Source organism: Perca flavescens, chromosome 13 (genome assembly GCF_004354835.1).
Source record: "Perca flavescens isolate YP-PL-M2 chromosome 13, PFLA_1.0, whole genome shotgun sequence".
Lineage (NCBI taxonomy): Eukaryota > Metazoa > Chordata > Actinopteri > Perciformes > Percidae > Perca > Perca flavescens.
Window position 1 is genome coordinate 13,710,184 of NC_041343.1, and position 16,407 is coordinate 13,726,590.

A 16,407-nucleotide genomic window follows, 5' to 3' on the forward strand; every position below is an offset into this window, starting at 1 on the left:
AATCATGACTTTATGAAGCTGTGGTTGATAATAAGGCAATATTAGGGCTATTAGGATAGATTTTACTCTGAATGATCAGTTAATGCAAGCAGAGGGCCCACATTGCTGTTACAGGAATGTAACACAAAAGCAAACAAATAAATGCTGCTGTAATGTGTTTCATTATAACTGTTTGTTATCTTTGTTATTTTTAAAAAATAATTTATTTTTTTTATTTTGTAGACTTCAATCTTGCTATTTTATTTTTTATTGTCTTTGTTAAAATAATTACTGCTTTCTTGGGTATTATTATTATTATTATTAGTAGTAGCAGTAGTAATAGTAGTATTAGTAGTAATAGTAGTAGTAGCTTCGTTTTTGATTATTGGCCTGTAGAAAAGTGACAAAAATGTTGTTACACCCCAGGGTTCCTGTGACAGTGAGAAACTCATTTGGGGTGGGCTACAGAGAGTTTCACCTCTGATACCCAACTTTAGAAGGCTGGACAAAACCAGGACTCGCTGTAGTTGGCGCTGAGCTGGTGAGGTTGGTTAAGAATACACCTGTGTTGTGCTAGTTCTACTTGCCATGTTATCACCCTGTCCCTGTCCATGATAACTAATGAAAAAATACAGGAATGAATAAGTAGATGGGAATTATTCAATTCAACACTGCTTTTATTTTGGAAATTCTCCCCGGAAGATCTGTTTTTATTTCCCCTAGCTTGACAGTGGTGGGTATAGACTGTAGGCAACCTCAGACAGGTGGAGGAGACGTCCTCAAGCAGCTGAACTGCACCGTGGTTGGAGCTGATCGGGCAGGACTGGGCTGGGCTCTGGCTGGGCTGCAGGACTTGCAGAGGTGGCGGCTGTGCACGCTCGGTGCGCGGATCCTCCTGCTGGATTCACAGTATGATACCAGATCCAAAACATGGTTTGGCTGATTTTCCCATCATGAGCCTTTGCAGACATGCTGGAAACTCAAATGTGGACTCGGGGAAGACGAAGGATGTAGTTGCAATGGATTAATGATGTGTACACATGGGCTTCGATTTTTTTCCTGAGATTATTTGCTTCTAATATTTATCAGCCTGTCTTGGCCATGGAGAACCAAGCAGCCGAGCCGCAGAACTATGAAGATGTGCAGAAAAGCGGCTATCTCCGCAAGCATAAATCAATGCACCGGCGATTCTTCGTGCTGAGGGCGGCCTCGGAGCATGGTCCTGCTCGACTTGAGTATTATGAGAACGAGAAGAAATTCCGCAGTAAATCACCTGTGCCCAAAAAAGTCCTGAACCTGGAGACTTGCTTCAACATCAACAAGCGGGCAGATTCCAAGAACAAGCACATGATAGTCCTTTATTCCCGCAGCGAGAGCTTTGCCATCGCCGCAGACAGCGAGGAGGTCCAAAATGAGTGGTACCAAGCAATGCTGGATCTCCAGTGCAACTGTAAGATATGAAAAGTGTGATGTGGTTTCTACTATCTGTGTCTGCATCAGGCCTATTCTGCTTTAGGCTGTTTGTTCTCCATACACTAACGTTATATTGGCTCGGCCATTCCTGATTGTTCATTGCATATATCACTGGCTCTAATTGTTTGAATAATTTGCTGCAGCTCATTTACCCATTTAGTTTAAATAAATCAGTCTAAATTATGCAATTTGGACGGTGTGTTTTTAACCAAAAGGCAGGTGGATCCGACTGAACGGGGTAGACCAACACGCTATGGGCGGCATGTGCTGTGTTTGTGCTGCAAAATCTTAATAAGCGTTGGTTTAATACCGTTAAAATGCTGCGGATCATTTTCTGTCAGCAAAATGTAATTTGGTATAGCCTATCAAATATCATCTATATGTAATAATATTTAGATGCTCGCCTTTTCTGACTGAAATGCAGCCCATTTCATACGACCGTGTTTTTGCATGGCGCAGTGGGCATATAGCAACCATCCAAGGGATGCATCATATAGTAGTAGCCTATCGTAGTGCACTCCGCTGGAGCCTGTGTTTTTGTTTTTCTGCACAGCTCTGACTGCCGCTCGCCTAACCTACATTTGTGTTACACGGTGCTGCTGGTAGGGAGGAGATGGCTTCGTCAGTGCGCTCTCACTGGAAAATCTGTTTCTGATGGTTATCCCCGTGTTTACGTTGTTATCCTTATGCTGAAACTGAACACCACCACCCACCCTACCTGTTATCCTTTGCATTTCAGTTTGCTTGCTCCGCTTTAATTTTGTCATGTTGTGGATCCCTAAGATACACGTTAGTGTAGGCTACAGACCCCCATTTTGTTGAGATTGTGTCTCAGGGACAGCGACAATACACTGTTTCTAATTTAATTCCATTGTATTTTACTGTATATGCTACTGTTTATAATGTGCATATGGATGCACAATTTCAGATGGAAACACATTAATACTGGGTTATAGTAGGCCTAATATCAGTGGGGATTATCTCTTATAAATTAAATATTTTTTCTTGAGGATGTGAGAAAACCACTAAAGCTGTCGGTTGTTGAGTGAACTGTGTGGCAATAAAAATGAAAAATATATATATATATATATATATATATATATATATATACACACACACACACATATATATATATATATATATATATATATATATATATATATATATATATATATATATATATATATATATATAGCTAACTGTATTCTGTCATGTAATTGGCATTGAACTGAACTATGATTCATCATTTCACAATTGAGCATGCTGCTTTTTAGTAGATGCATTCTATACCTCCCTCCTAAGACTTAATTAATTATAGAGCTGTAGCTTAAAAGTGATGGGGGATGAATTAGTTCCAGCACTGTTGCTTGGCAGACAGTAGAGATTCTTGCATGTATCAGTTTAATAATGATAGATATGACGTTTTACTATATTATTATTATTTGTTATTTATAATTTTGGCTTTGATCAAAATTTCAACAGGTTGTGTTTCATGTAAATTTAGAGTGTTAACAGATGTATGCATGTATATGTTTAGTCATCAAATGCCTTAATTGTTCATTTATTTATTCTTTTTTATTGTCTTCCTAGGTAAAACTCCTGAAGACTATGGCAGTAGTGGAGAGTGTAGCTCTCCGTCTCCTGTTCCAACCTTCAAGGAAGTATGGCAGGTCAAGGTTTGGCCTAAAGGTCTTGGACATGCCAGGAACTTAGTGGGCATTTACCGGCTGTGCCTAACTGACAAGACGGTCAACTTTGTCAAACTCAACTCTGATGTGGCAGCTGTGGTGTTGCAGCTGATGAATGTTCGCAGGTGTGGCCATTCAGAGAATTTTTTCTTCATTGAGGTGGGTCGCTCAGCGATTACCGGCCCTGGAGAGTTCTGGATGCAGGTGGATGACTCTGTGGTGGCTCAGCACATGCACGAGACCCTGCTGGAGGCCATGAAGGCCCTAAGTGAGGAGTTCCGTCAGCGCAGTAAATCTCAGTCTGTGGGGACGTCGTGTGGAGGTGGTACTGCTTCAAACCCCATCAGTGTCCCGAGCCGTCGGCATCATCCGAATCTGCCACCAAGCCAGGTGGGCTTCTCCAGACGAGCCCGCACAGAGACCCCTGGAACAGGAGGCAGCAGCACGAGCACTTCACCTACTTCACGCCACGGATTTCCGAGGGCACGAACTGCCAGCATCGGGGCCAGGTCGGAGGAGGGCGGAGCAAGTGCCAAAGGAACATGGGCCAGCTCCAGCCCAAGTCTTAATGGTTCCTGTTCAACTACGCCGACACTGAGGCCCAAGCCCACCAGGGCCCCAACTCCTGCTAAGATTACCCTCAGCCTTGCACGTTACACGCCTAACCCTGCTCCCTCTCCGGCGCCGAGTCTGTCCTCCAGCTCTGGTCATGGCTCAGAGTGTGGCCTAGTGGGAGCAGCAGTGGGAGGAATGATGATCTGCTCCTACCCTCGCGTTTCTCAGAGAGTTTCTGTTTCAGGTTCACCGAGCGACTACGGCTCCTCCGATGAATATGGCTCCAGTCCTGGGGAACACTCTTTGCTCGTACCCAATCTGTCCGGACATCACGGAGAAGGCTCCTCCAGTTATATAGTGATGGGACAGCGAGAGGGTCTCCTTGGTTCCCATCATCGCTCAAAAGGCCGACGGATTTTGCGGCGCTCATCCAGTAGGGAATCTGAGGCAGAGCGCAGACTACTAAGTAAGAGGGCTTCCCTGCCTTTGGCTGCCCATGAACGACTGACCACACATAGAAAAGATGAAGATGATGAGGATGATGAAGAATATGCCATCATGTCGCAGAGTACTAACCGAGAGAGAGCTGATTTGCACCATGGCTCAGGGGGGTTGGCAGTTGGAGGTGGGGAGCTTGATGCAGTAGGGAAAAATATGAAGAGGGCTGACAAAAGCAGGCGAGAAGTGGAAGGTGGAGCAGCCGTGGATAGTGGCTATATGTCAATGTTGCCTGGAGTCACGTCTCCTCCTGTTTCACTCTCTCTCTCGATAGGTATGTCTGACACCAGTGCTAAACCTGGGGTAGATGATGAATATATGGCCATGACCCCCAACAACAGTGTCTCCCCCCCTCAGCACATCGGCCAGCCCAGCACAGAGGGCTACATGGTCATGTCTCCCAATAGCAGCAGCTCAACAGACCTGCATGGATTGGGCATGTGGGATAGCAGGGCCAGCATGGAGAGCCGGGCTGCAAGTGACTACATGAATATCTCACCTGTCTGCAGCCGCTCTGCCTGCAGCACACCGCCTTCCCACCCCGAACAGCACCAACTGCAACCAAAAATGTTCAATTCCTACTTCTCCCTGCCACGAGCTTATCAACATACTCTCTACACTCGCTTTGAGGAGGACCTAAACAAAGGGGAAGGAAAAAAGGACAGCAGTAGGCATGATAGCGCTGGAAGAGAGGGGGGAGTGGGATACAGCAAGAGAAACAAAATTGCAGCAGGCTCTGCAGGAGGCTGTCAACTCTCCATGTCTTCCTCTTCCTTCTCCTCCAGCTCAGCCAGCAGTGAGAGCCTGGAAGACAAGTTTATATCTGCAGGGAAAGGGTTAAGTGTAGTAAGAACTGGAGCAGAGTACAAGTTTGCGGGAGCACAAAAAGATGGGCGTCATCATCAAAAACGTGGATCAAGTAGTAAGAGCCCAAAGCAACAAAGGAGGGGTGTGTCTTCAGACATCACTAAAGCAAACACCCTGCCCAGGGTGAAGGAGAATCTGCTGTCATCAGTATCTCAAAACGTCGATGAGTATGTCAGTATTGTGTTCAATGAAGACAATAAGTATGGCGGAGGGCGACGTTCTGGGTCTGAACGTGGACAACCTGTGATCCATGGAACCCTCCGGCCTTTGAATCAACCACTTATCTGCCATGATAATCCTGTTAACCTTCCCCGCAGCTTCTCTGCTCCGTTGTCCACCTCCGCCGAATACGTCACCATGGATTTAAGGAAATCCTCATCGCCCCTGACTCCTGTTAGATCCAAATTCAGCGCCCCACAGGGCCCACCAGCTGTTGCCCCCAAGGCCCGACATGAACACAGCACGTCCTCTTCTCTGGCAGCAGAGGGCAATGCCGGGTACAGAACAAAAGCAAAGATGGCAGCAATGCCAACAGATGCCCCTACTCCATTTATTGACATCAAAGGTTCAGATCCCAGCATTTCAGCGAGACCTGCCATCCACTCTGGTCAACCCTCATCCATTGATCAGGAGACAGGCTTGGGGCTTTCCCCTGTCAAGTCCTTCCAGTCTCCTGAGCGGAGCAGCAGATTGGTCCGAGGTGACCCCCAGGGACGGCAGAGCCACCGTTCAGAGACTTTTAACTCACCTCCCTCCCTACCACGCCACCCACCCTCTTCTACCTCCATCTTCCCAGAGGGCAGCCAGGCGGCGAGCCATCGGCATGGTTTGGATTGCTCACTGTGGGAGAACAGGCAGGCAGCTAGTTTATCTGCCACACCTCCACCACAAGCCTCAACCTCATCTGCTGAACAAGGCCTTAACTATATTGACCTGGACCTGGCCATTAAGGAGAGCCCTCAAGCCGGAGTGCAGCGTACCTCTGCCGCCTACAACATCGGGGGAAGCGCTATGGGCTGCAGTGCTGACTCCAGCCTCAACACTTATGCCAGTATTGATTTCTATAAGTCAGAAGAACTGAGAGCACACCAGAACAGTAGAAAGGATGGTCAAGGTAAGTGCTACCTGGACTGCAAACAATCTCATCTTAAAATATCTATTAAAGTAAATTCAATTTTAATCATCAATCAATCAATCAATCAACATCTGTGATTTTGTGTTCAGAAAATGTTCTGATTTTCTACAGCTGAGGCTTCATTGTCATGTATGACACCATACATGATCATCTTTTATGATATTATTGTTTGAGACATGTTGTATAGGGTTGCAGTGTTTGTAGTGGCACCTTCGTTTGTTCTTCTTGTAGACAATCAGGTTATTGGTGTCAGTTCTGGCCTCACAACTAAAGGACACTGACAATGCAAGACAATGTATGAGGCTAACTAAATTGTATCAACATAGTAATTAGTGCAATAATTAAATTACTATAGAATATATTTAGAAAGAATTGTTTCTGAAATGATTTCTGAGATTGAAACTTTTAAGGTTATATTAGGAGGAAAACAACCAAATATGATTCAGGTGTCTTATATTACTCCTTCATTCAGGAGGACAAGCTTGATGAACTCTTTGATTGTTTGACTTTTCATAACTTATTAAAAAGAGTTAAGATAACAAACCTCTTTACTTTGTTGGGAAATAGCATATTTTCAGTAAAGCTGTATTGATTAGTCAATAGGTAGGAAATTGATCTCCAAATATTTTATAATTGATTGATCCTTTCAGTCATTTTTCAAGCAAGAAAGCCAAAAGTCTCTCTATACATGTGATGATTTGCTGCTTTTCTTTGTCATATGTGATAATAATATAAATATCTTCTGTTTTTCGACTGATGGTCTGATAAAACAAGGAATTTGAAAATGCCACCTGAGACTGGTAAATTATAAAAGGATGTTTCAATATTTAGATTTTCCCCCTTCTCTGACCCCATCTACCCCCCCTAATAATTTCCATACAGTTCCAGATTAATTGATCAATGATGAAAATGATCTGCAGATTAATCAATAATGAAAATAATTGTTAGTTGTTAGATTTTTTTTTTTTTACTATTTTCTGGCATTTTATAGATCAAACAATTAATAGCTTAATTTATTTTTAAAAAATCAGCTGATTAATCGATAATAAAAGTAATTGTTAGTTGAGGCCCTAATTGTCAATAATCAAAAAACACGAAAAGGACTTTATTAGCAAAGACACTTCATGGATTTCATTGTCATGCATTTCAACTTGCAAACAAACTTCCATGTAAATTGTATATTACTATCAATTCTGTATTACTGCATAGTCTTGAAACTTTGAATTATTTGTATTATCTTATCCTTTTTAAAGTATGACTATTGATATTTAGTTAGTTTAATAGATAAGTCAGTTTTTGCTTTTAACCTCTCTTGCAAAATGTTTTCTTAAATTATTTCTGTACTTTTTATATACATGTATATGCAAAGAAAAAATGTGAAAAATATATATCAAAGTAGGTGAAAGGAAAAACAACATAATTCCTGGTAATGTTTGTCTAGCTGGATGTAAGCTTTTTATGTGATATGCATAATCCACAGACAAAACTCATGTCTTGGTCTTAGTCACTCCTTCCCCTTTCATCCTTTTTCGATGTGTACCTTTGCTTCAAGCTGGAGGGCAGCACTGTGTTTCCAGGCTGTGGGTTGTCTGTAGAGTCTCTTATTATCACAAGTGGGTGTTCAAAGAGCAAAGCCAATTGATTTGTCTGCTGGTAATGAGCCATTTCACATAAATGGAGGTAGAGGGGAGAGAGCACGGGCCAGGTGTTTATGTTTATGTGTGGGTGTGCTATCGGCTGCAGGATTTCACATGGCAGCTCTGAGGTTTCCCTTACATTGCACAGATAACACTTATTTATTAATGATTAATGTAAAGTACATTTTGATGGAAGAATGCTTAAGTACTTTAGAAATAAAATGCTTTTAGACAAGATGCAGTATAAAATGTAAATATGCAAGTATATAAATATTAATCAGAGGACTAAATGGAACAAACAACTTGTGCAGTTTATTTATTCGGAGCAGCTACAACATCTGCATGATTGATTTATCTAATGCTATTAAATCTCTACATGTACATGTATAATCATAATAACTGCCTAATTATTTAAATTGGGGGTAGTATATTCATGCATCCCACATGTATAGCAAGGAAAAGAATGCTCTGTTATTATTTTGTAAATTACTCTTTCATGTAATTTTCCACACTGCGATTAATGATTGAATGTGCCTCCCCTCTTATAAGCTACACAAACAGTGTGCTTTCATTAACTGCAGCCCAATTCTAATAATGGAACTTGTGACAGTATATGAAGTCTGGAAATAGGGAGGATGGTGGCTGTACTGCAACATATAAAACCTCAAACAGGCTTCTCAAATGTCCAATCAACACTGATTTTGCCAATATCACATTACTCCACCTGTTTTACTTACATTTTATTTAGACACTGAAATCAAATGTTTATTAAAATACTAGAATTAAATTAAGATGTTTATTCGTGCCCCATGTTTTAATCGCCACTGTCACATCTGCATTAGAAGAAAAGTGTAAAAAGACTTCTCAGTTCTACTGACACATTATCTGGGCAAGATGCAAAGTCTAATTCAATGATGTAACTTAAATCCTCCAGGCTGTCTGGTGTTTGTTAATGGTTAATTATCTTTATTTGATCCACTTACAGCAATATGAGTAGTTATTAGTGAACAACACTGCAGCCTACCCATGTTCTAGCACTGATAAGCTTCATAAACTCAAAATGAATATGAACTAGACAGCCTGCATCTTTTCATTCTTTAAAACAGTATGGAATTGTAATAATGGATGATGAAAAGTGTTAAGGTTGCAGACAATCTCTTGACTCTGAAAGTGGATGGAGGTAGTGGTTAGACTGACAGCTACTCAAACCACAGGTTGATTTAAAAGCACTTATGTCTGAGTTTCCCTATGGTTATTCTGAAATAAATGTCATTTATAAGGCAATTTGTCTCTTCTGTAAACCTCAAGAGAAAAAAAAAACTTGTAATTCCAAGCTGATAATCATAACCCAGATATTTGCTTGCCACTAACTTTATTCTGCTGACATGATCAGAACTATAGAGCAGTGTTTGTTTAGGTGGCTCGCTAGAAAAGAAGGAACAGTTAAAAATGCCTGGAACTGATAAGTCTCTGAGACGCAGACACACAAGGCACACATTATTGACATCTGCAACAGTGTGCATGAGACTCCAATCAGAAAATCCTTTTAGAAAGATATCGTGCGTCATGTGATATTTACCCAAGCAGCCAGCAGGCGCCCAAAAGCAATATGCCATGGAGAATATGCTAGAATCTAGTCTAAACTGCCTTCCCCACTGTAACATTTGGTGTGGGGAGACTTAAATTAGCTTTACCGTGGAACAATATGTAAACATAACGTTATTATAGTAAACTATAATAATGGATAACCCTTTTAAAAACACAAATTGTTTTCAATTTATTGTAACCAGTATAAAAAACCTTAGTTTTTTTGAAAATGTTTGATTTCAATTCCTCCCTGCTTTTGATTCTTTTCTTCCAGATTGTTGAGCTTCATCTTGGATCTGAGCGTGATGCCAATGTGATGGCTCCAAACTCCAAAACTCTGTCTGTGAGTGGCCCAATCTGTTGCCACAACTTAACTGTACACTGGAGTCTGAACACTGAAAAACAAACTCATCCCCATCCCGTCGGCTGTATCTGTCAACCAAATGTGTGCCAAACACACACACACACACACACACACACACACACACACACACACACACACACACACACACACACACACACACACACACTCACAAGGTAAGGGAAAGGTTTTGTTTATGCCTCGTTTTGAACATAAATGAAATTTGATCATCATTTAACATAATATAGATAAAGGATGACAATTTGATATGTGGCGTGTGTGACTTCTCAGGTGGCCATTATGGCAAAAAAGTCCATCTGTGCATCTTAATTTAAAACACATTGTGATTGGTGCATGGGCCAATCTATTGAAGTCTTGTAAATCAAGGCTTTAAGTGGCAGCTGACTCGATCTCAGCTGCATTCTGGAGTGTTTATTTTTTGGGTCCCAAACTTGAATGCTAAAGGTTTTAGTTTTAATATATATTATCCTTTGTCCATATGTTGAATGATCATCAGGTGTCATTTTGACCCAAAATGGAAGGAAATGCAGATTGGCAGTGGTTTCATACACTCATATATGCTGTCACTGTAAACATATTTAATTTATTATATACAGTTGCTAAAAAAAAGCCTTTATACTTGTTGACCACTTTTCTTGTGTCACTGACGGACTTCAAAATGTGCTTAATTTCTGAGGTTTAACAGTTTATGGAATTGGCAATGAAAGTGTGTTATATAAATTAAATTTAGATATATTTGTGTATTCAGTCAGTTTTTCACACAAGAAGAAAATTATTGTGTGAGAATCCCACGCATCTTATGCAATCTTTATGAAATTCCGAAGAGTGTAAAAGTGTATTAAATAGGATATCATAATATTGCAATTTCATTTTCACACTGCAGACATCGCACTGTTGTACTTGTGCTAGGAGTTTATCTTTAGGTTGTAGTTGAGGGATGGGATTTTTTTTATCCTTTCAGAATGTTCTGACACAGAACAAAGTTTTATCCCTAAAGCTTTAGATGCACACTCACACAGGATGCACGTTTATACAGCTTCAGCTTTGAATACGCACAAACCAAACAGGTCCTCTGACATCCTGTGGCTGATTTGCAAATGGTGCCAGTATGAAAGTCTAATCCATGCATCTCCGTGGTATTTTAGGATATTTTGTGGATTCATTTCTACGGTTTAGTTTTCAAGGTTTGAAGGGAATGTTAACTGATCACCTGTCTGCCCAGCGAGTATTCTCTCCTTTTTTGGAAATTATTTTTCCACTTAGTTATTTTATCCCAAAATACAAGTGACCGTATTTACATATACACTAACAGTTCAAATCTTCAGTAACTGCATTTACCAAAACAAAGAAAATCCACATAATTGGACTCTTGTGTGCTGTATTTGTGTTGCAGTTCAATTGCTGCAGGACATATCACAACATGATTGATGTCACATATATCGTGTATAAAAGCAGGTGCATAAACAATGCATTTATTCAATAACCACAGTATGCAACATTGCATAAAATGGCCAAATTAACAAATATTCTTCTGCTATGCATGTAAACAGCTTAATTAAATTGGCTTCGAACACGCAGTAAGACCAATAATTAGGTTGTATGTATGTAAATGTCCTCACTGAGATGTGCTGAGGGGACCTGATAACAAACTTGTTAGCGAGGGAAACTGAATACTACGGTTTTGAAAAGAAAACATTTTTTAACAGCTAAGGGACTGTATGCAAATGATTGGGTTGGGGAGAGGGGGCTGAATCTTATTTTTAATTTTATGAAAAGCAAAATCCCAATGCCCACTTGTCTCAGAATAATATATTTTTGGCAAATATATCCTACCCTCTTTGTTTTTTTTAACACAGAACTGCTAAGTCAACAGAAGCTCTCTGGTTTGTTGGACTTCAGCACATTTCCCCCACATTTCTGATAACAATATATCAGATGAGGCTGACAGATGACTGTAACACTGAATCAATTTCAGGATGCCTGAATCACATGGCCGGGCATGTTGGAGACAGATGTTACAAAGAGTGCAGCATTCAATATCATAATGAAAGCCATCTGTGTGATGTAACTATTATATTTAAAAAAAATACAATAAATCAACACAGGGGGAGAATGAATCTGGGATGAGAAAAAGTAAAAAAAACGCTCCCCTGCCCTCCCAAAAAAAAAAAAAAAAATAACCCTCCCCCTTCTCTGATCGTCTCTAGGCCTATACCACCCTAAGAATTGTCATACAGTCCCTAACTACAGCCCACAAATGAAGTCGTCAATATTTTTTCTCTATTTGAATTTTAAAACCTCACACCAATGTATACATGACAATGTATTATGTTTTTATGAAATTATTTTGCACTTTGAGTTGTTTCTGACCAAATAACATTTAAAATTAATGCATTTTGAACCATCATGTAGCACAAAAGCGTAAAAAAAGTCAAAGTGTATATGCTTTTTTTGCAACTGAGCTTTTTTATTATAACTGTATATTATACTTTAGTATAAACTACAGTATACAAGTAGAATGACAGAAACTATAGTATGCAGTCTGTTCTCCTCATTTGCATAACAGTTAACACAATTCTAATATAAAGTGACACATTACAATGGTATATAAAATATACAGTATACATATAATGATTAATACTATATAGCCTAGATATCTATATACTCTTTTATAAAGTGCCTCATTTTTGATTGTAGCTGTTTTTACACAGGTAATCTGAAAATGGGTTGTGAAAATAGGGAAAGAGTGTTGTTTCCCTCCTGAGTCCAAATTGTAAATATGTTGAACTTTACAGAAGACAGACAAGACACTTATATTGCTATCAGTCAGCCATAATCAAATTGCCTTACTGTGTTTATCAGAAACATGAAAAAAAAATCTTGTTTTATTTTTTTGCAGTGCCTAACACTTCAACACTTCAGCCACAATGTAAGCACTCCCTCACTCTTTTGTTTCGTCAAGCTGAGGTTTGGCCAAAAAAAAGAAGAAAAATACCATATTTTTCTCTCCGTAGTTTCACACCCTGGGACGCATCCACTTCAGGCCCTACTTTCTTTCTTTTTATTTACTCCTGTCCACTACCAACCAAGCATCCACTTGTTCAGGGTAAAAGCTGACGGCCTGTTGCAGATGGAACATCCTCCATCTGAAGCTGATTGTTAGCGGACACTGCAACAGAAAGCTTGCAGAATACATCTTGTACATGAGGATTCTACATTGTATAGATTTTATTGTAAAATCATTTTTGAATGCCTTTCCCTGTTTTTACAGAAAGAAAAAATTAATACAGTTGCCAGTGTCTTGTATATAAAATAAGTTGACCATTGATAAATCAGGTTCTTACTTAGACAGAACTTGAACTATGTGCTCTAATTTACTTGCAGTATATTTTGAACCCCAAAACAATCATAGAAAGAGGTGATTTTAACTCCTCTCAGCAGCCTGGACTAGTGTCTAACTGCTTATCTGGGCTAAAACAGTATTAACACGCTTATGTATTGCTCATATTATCTGGATGTGGATTCAGTTCCCAGAAGGTGTGACTATTGCTACTTCTCTCTCTCTCTTTAAACATGGGACTTGGTCGAAACTATGAGACAGTGCCATTCCTGCTCACGCCTCATTACTTTCTCATTTATTCCATTCTGCTGCTGTCAAACATATTGCCAAAAAGTCTGACAACAATTCAAAGGTCTACCATAAAGATCATTTTCAAAGAGTAGACACACAAAATCAGTCATAAAGCTGATTTAAAAAAACAAACAACAAAACTTTCACTTGGACAGCCACAGGGCCAAAAAAAAAAAAGTTAAGTGTTTTTCTTAAGGTAGTGTGTCTTATAGTTCATGACTGGTTGCGTACTGTATCCAGAGCTGCTGGTGGAGAGTTTGGCCATGTTGTGACATTAGTGATACTGTATATTGAATCAGGACGTGTTGATATACAACAAAATTGTCTACTGGATATGGTGTTGCAATGCCAAACACTTCACTAATTGCAGTGACCAAACCCTTCCAATCCAGGGCTCTGGCTGTGTGTATACAGGGTACAAAGGAAGAAGGCTTTCTTGATGTATTTTTGACACTGGAGCTTTTCCCACATTTAGATTGAGTTTTTAGTTCACTAACCAAATATTTCTGACCCTGTGGCAGATATGAAATGCTTCACTGCACTTGAACGCTGATACACACATACAAAACAATTGGAGTGTTTTAATCCTGGAGGTAAAAAGGTTTAGATATTTATTCTGATTCAGTCCTCAACTCACATCAGAGTCTCCTTTCTGATGTGAGTTGAGGGCTGAATCAAGTGCCTGGCTGTGATTACTGGTGTCTGGTCATTAACCAGTTATGTTTGAGTTATCTCAGTGCATAGATAGACATTCAAACCAGCTCCTGGAAAACCAAGTCTTCCACATATTTCTATGATATTCAATTTTAGATGTGCGCAACACCTATCCCTCATTTCCTTTGCAAAGGACGTGTTTCTGGTGCCAACGTTTTATGTGTATGGTGATCTCTGAGCTTCACACTGGAGACCTGTGACACCAAACTAATACAAAGTTTAATTTGGTTTTTACAAATTCGTCAGGCACTTATCAGTCACTGTTTTTAATCCTATGAAGTAAAAAAAAAAAAAAGTATGTTGATTGAGCACAGCCTACTACTGCCAACAGTTTATGCTCAATACTGACAACTTTATTGCCAAACTCTTGTATAACAAATCCAACTACATGGAATAGTTCCACTTTTATAACTTGTGTTACTCTTTTGTTGAAGTGATCTTTTATAATCTCTTTGTTATTCCTTCAGTGTAACTCTTTTAATTGGGGATTAGTGAGATTCTCTGACTGTACCTCATAATCTCAATTTCGAACAGACATAACAGTTGGTAGTAAAGCACCTTGGAGAGTCTGAGAAGGGTTCAGGATATTACTGACGTCAAATAGGAGGAAGGCACGAATAAAAGCTGTGGCTTCGGGTAAATATCAATTAATATGTTTTGTATTCAAAACTACTTTAACAGCGTGAGGCTCTCTGCAGTGTTTCCATTCTCATGACATTGGCGGTCGTACGGAAAATGCTTCTCATCTACGAATCATCAGAATTCTGCCAAGTGTTTTGATTTATCGAAATGCAGAGACTTGTGTTATCTCTTCAGAACATTTTATGACAACATGTTGAAAACAAGGCAGATGAATTGTTCATCAGACTCTAACTGTGGGAAATGATACTGTATGTACAATCAGGATAGCGATTATAATTACAATGGAAAGAGCATTGTATGTATTTTAAAGCTAATGATACTACTTTGATAATTATGTAAAATGCAAAAAGACTGAACAGGAACTATAGGTATGTAAAATATACTGTAGTGTGTATAGAGGAGTTTTGCTTGTTAATGGCGAAATTGTTTAAAACAGAATATTGATGATTCTTGTCTGTGATGTAGACAACGTCAATGTTGTTTTTTTTGATAAAAGGCAAAGTGATAAGAAATTGGAAAATTGTGTGTGTTTAATGACTGCATGTCTGTTGAACATAAAAGTCTACATTGATGATGTTTTGCAACATGTAGTCAAGTGAGTCTAGACTGTTGTAAGCCATTGAGTTTTTAAGGATAAGCCTGTGGACAGAGGGCACATGTATTTAATCCCAGGCTACTCTGTTTAAACAGATGGTATTTTGTTTAAGTTCAGAGGTGAATACCAACAAAGTGATGTTGTTTGACTAGCATATTTTTCCATGAAATCACCAAGAGAATAACTTGCTACTGCCCATTAATAAGTCATTGCAATTAATAGTAATGCATCAAAATGTAAGGGAATAAATTCTGATTTCCTACACTTCTCCCTGGTGCCTTTGCTTTTACTACAAAAACAACACAAATAAAACAAAATCAGATTAATTTTTTTAAATACGCAAACATACAGTCCAATAAAAGAAATAGCAATCAAACATTCTTGTGGAAATTAATAGAGAGAACAAAACAAAGTTTGAAAAGGCTACACAAGCTGACAAAGACCCCTTCTTTAACCTTCCTACTGTATATGCTGACTCATATACTGTAGATACTCAAGACAAATATTTTTTGGTTGCATTCAAATTTCCATCAGGATTCCATAAGTTGTTACTGTCAATAATGTGGAAGAGTTAAACAGCAACCGTATGAGGAAGAGGATTTATAGCATTCACTCATTCAGTAATTATTTTTCAGCATTTACATGTCACTTTAGGTAATGTGTAAATCATTTTAATGATGCTTCAGTTTGTTGTGCATGCTGGCTCGCTGTCATATACTTGGACTAGGCCTACATGCTTGTTGTTACTATTGGGAGTCTGACTTATACACATTTTTTTTTTCAGGTCTGACTTCAGGAAGAACAGAGACACACAATGCTCTAACTTGTTATTTACAGAAAATGTTTTAAATGTTTTAACCTGCATGTGAATCTACATCACACTAATGATAGGCTTATCAAAATATATTATGTACCAAAGATTAGATTGTTAAAGATTGTTGTAGCAGGGGTGTTGGAAAGCAAATCAAAGTCGCAAAACATTAAAAGTAGCAAACCAACATACATGACTGTCAACCAAATGTCC

At 39.3% G+C, this 16,407-nt stretch overlaps 1 protein-coding gene across 1 annotated transcript; it reads left to right on the plus strand.

Annotated features, from left to right (window-relative positions):
* The first annotated feature begins 728 nt into the window (after positions 1 to 728).
* Positions 729 to 10,573, plus strand: si:ch211-284e13.4 (insulin receptor substrate 1-B). Its single transcript, XM_028595917.1, has 3 exons — positions 729 to 1,429; positions 3,043 to 6,174; positions 9,694 to 10,573. Exons 1-3 carry the CDS (start codon positions 1,081 to 1,083, stop codon positions 9,699 to 9,701), a joined length of 3,489 nt encoding a protein of 1,162 aa, XP_028451718.1. The 5' UTR covers positions 729 to 1,080; the 3' UTR covers positions 9,702 to 10,573.
* The last annotated feature ends 5,834 nt before the right edge of the window (positions 10,574 to 16,407 follow it).

What these genes read in the sequence shown, in the direction of transcription:
- si:ch211-284e13.4 (XM_028595917.1), top strand. Translation starts at nt 1,081, where the DNA reads ATGGAGAACCAAGCAGCCGAGCCGCAGAACTATGAAGATGTGCAGAAA. An exon ending in GCTGGATCTCCAGTGCAACT is followed by an intron (nt 1,430 to 3,042) that starts GTAAGATATGAA and finishes TTGTCTTCCTAG; the next exon opens with GTAAAACTCCTGAAGACTAT.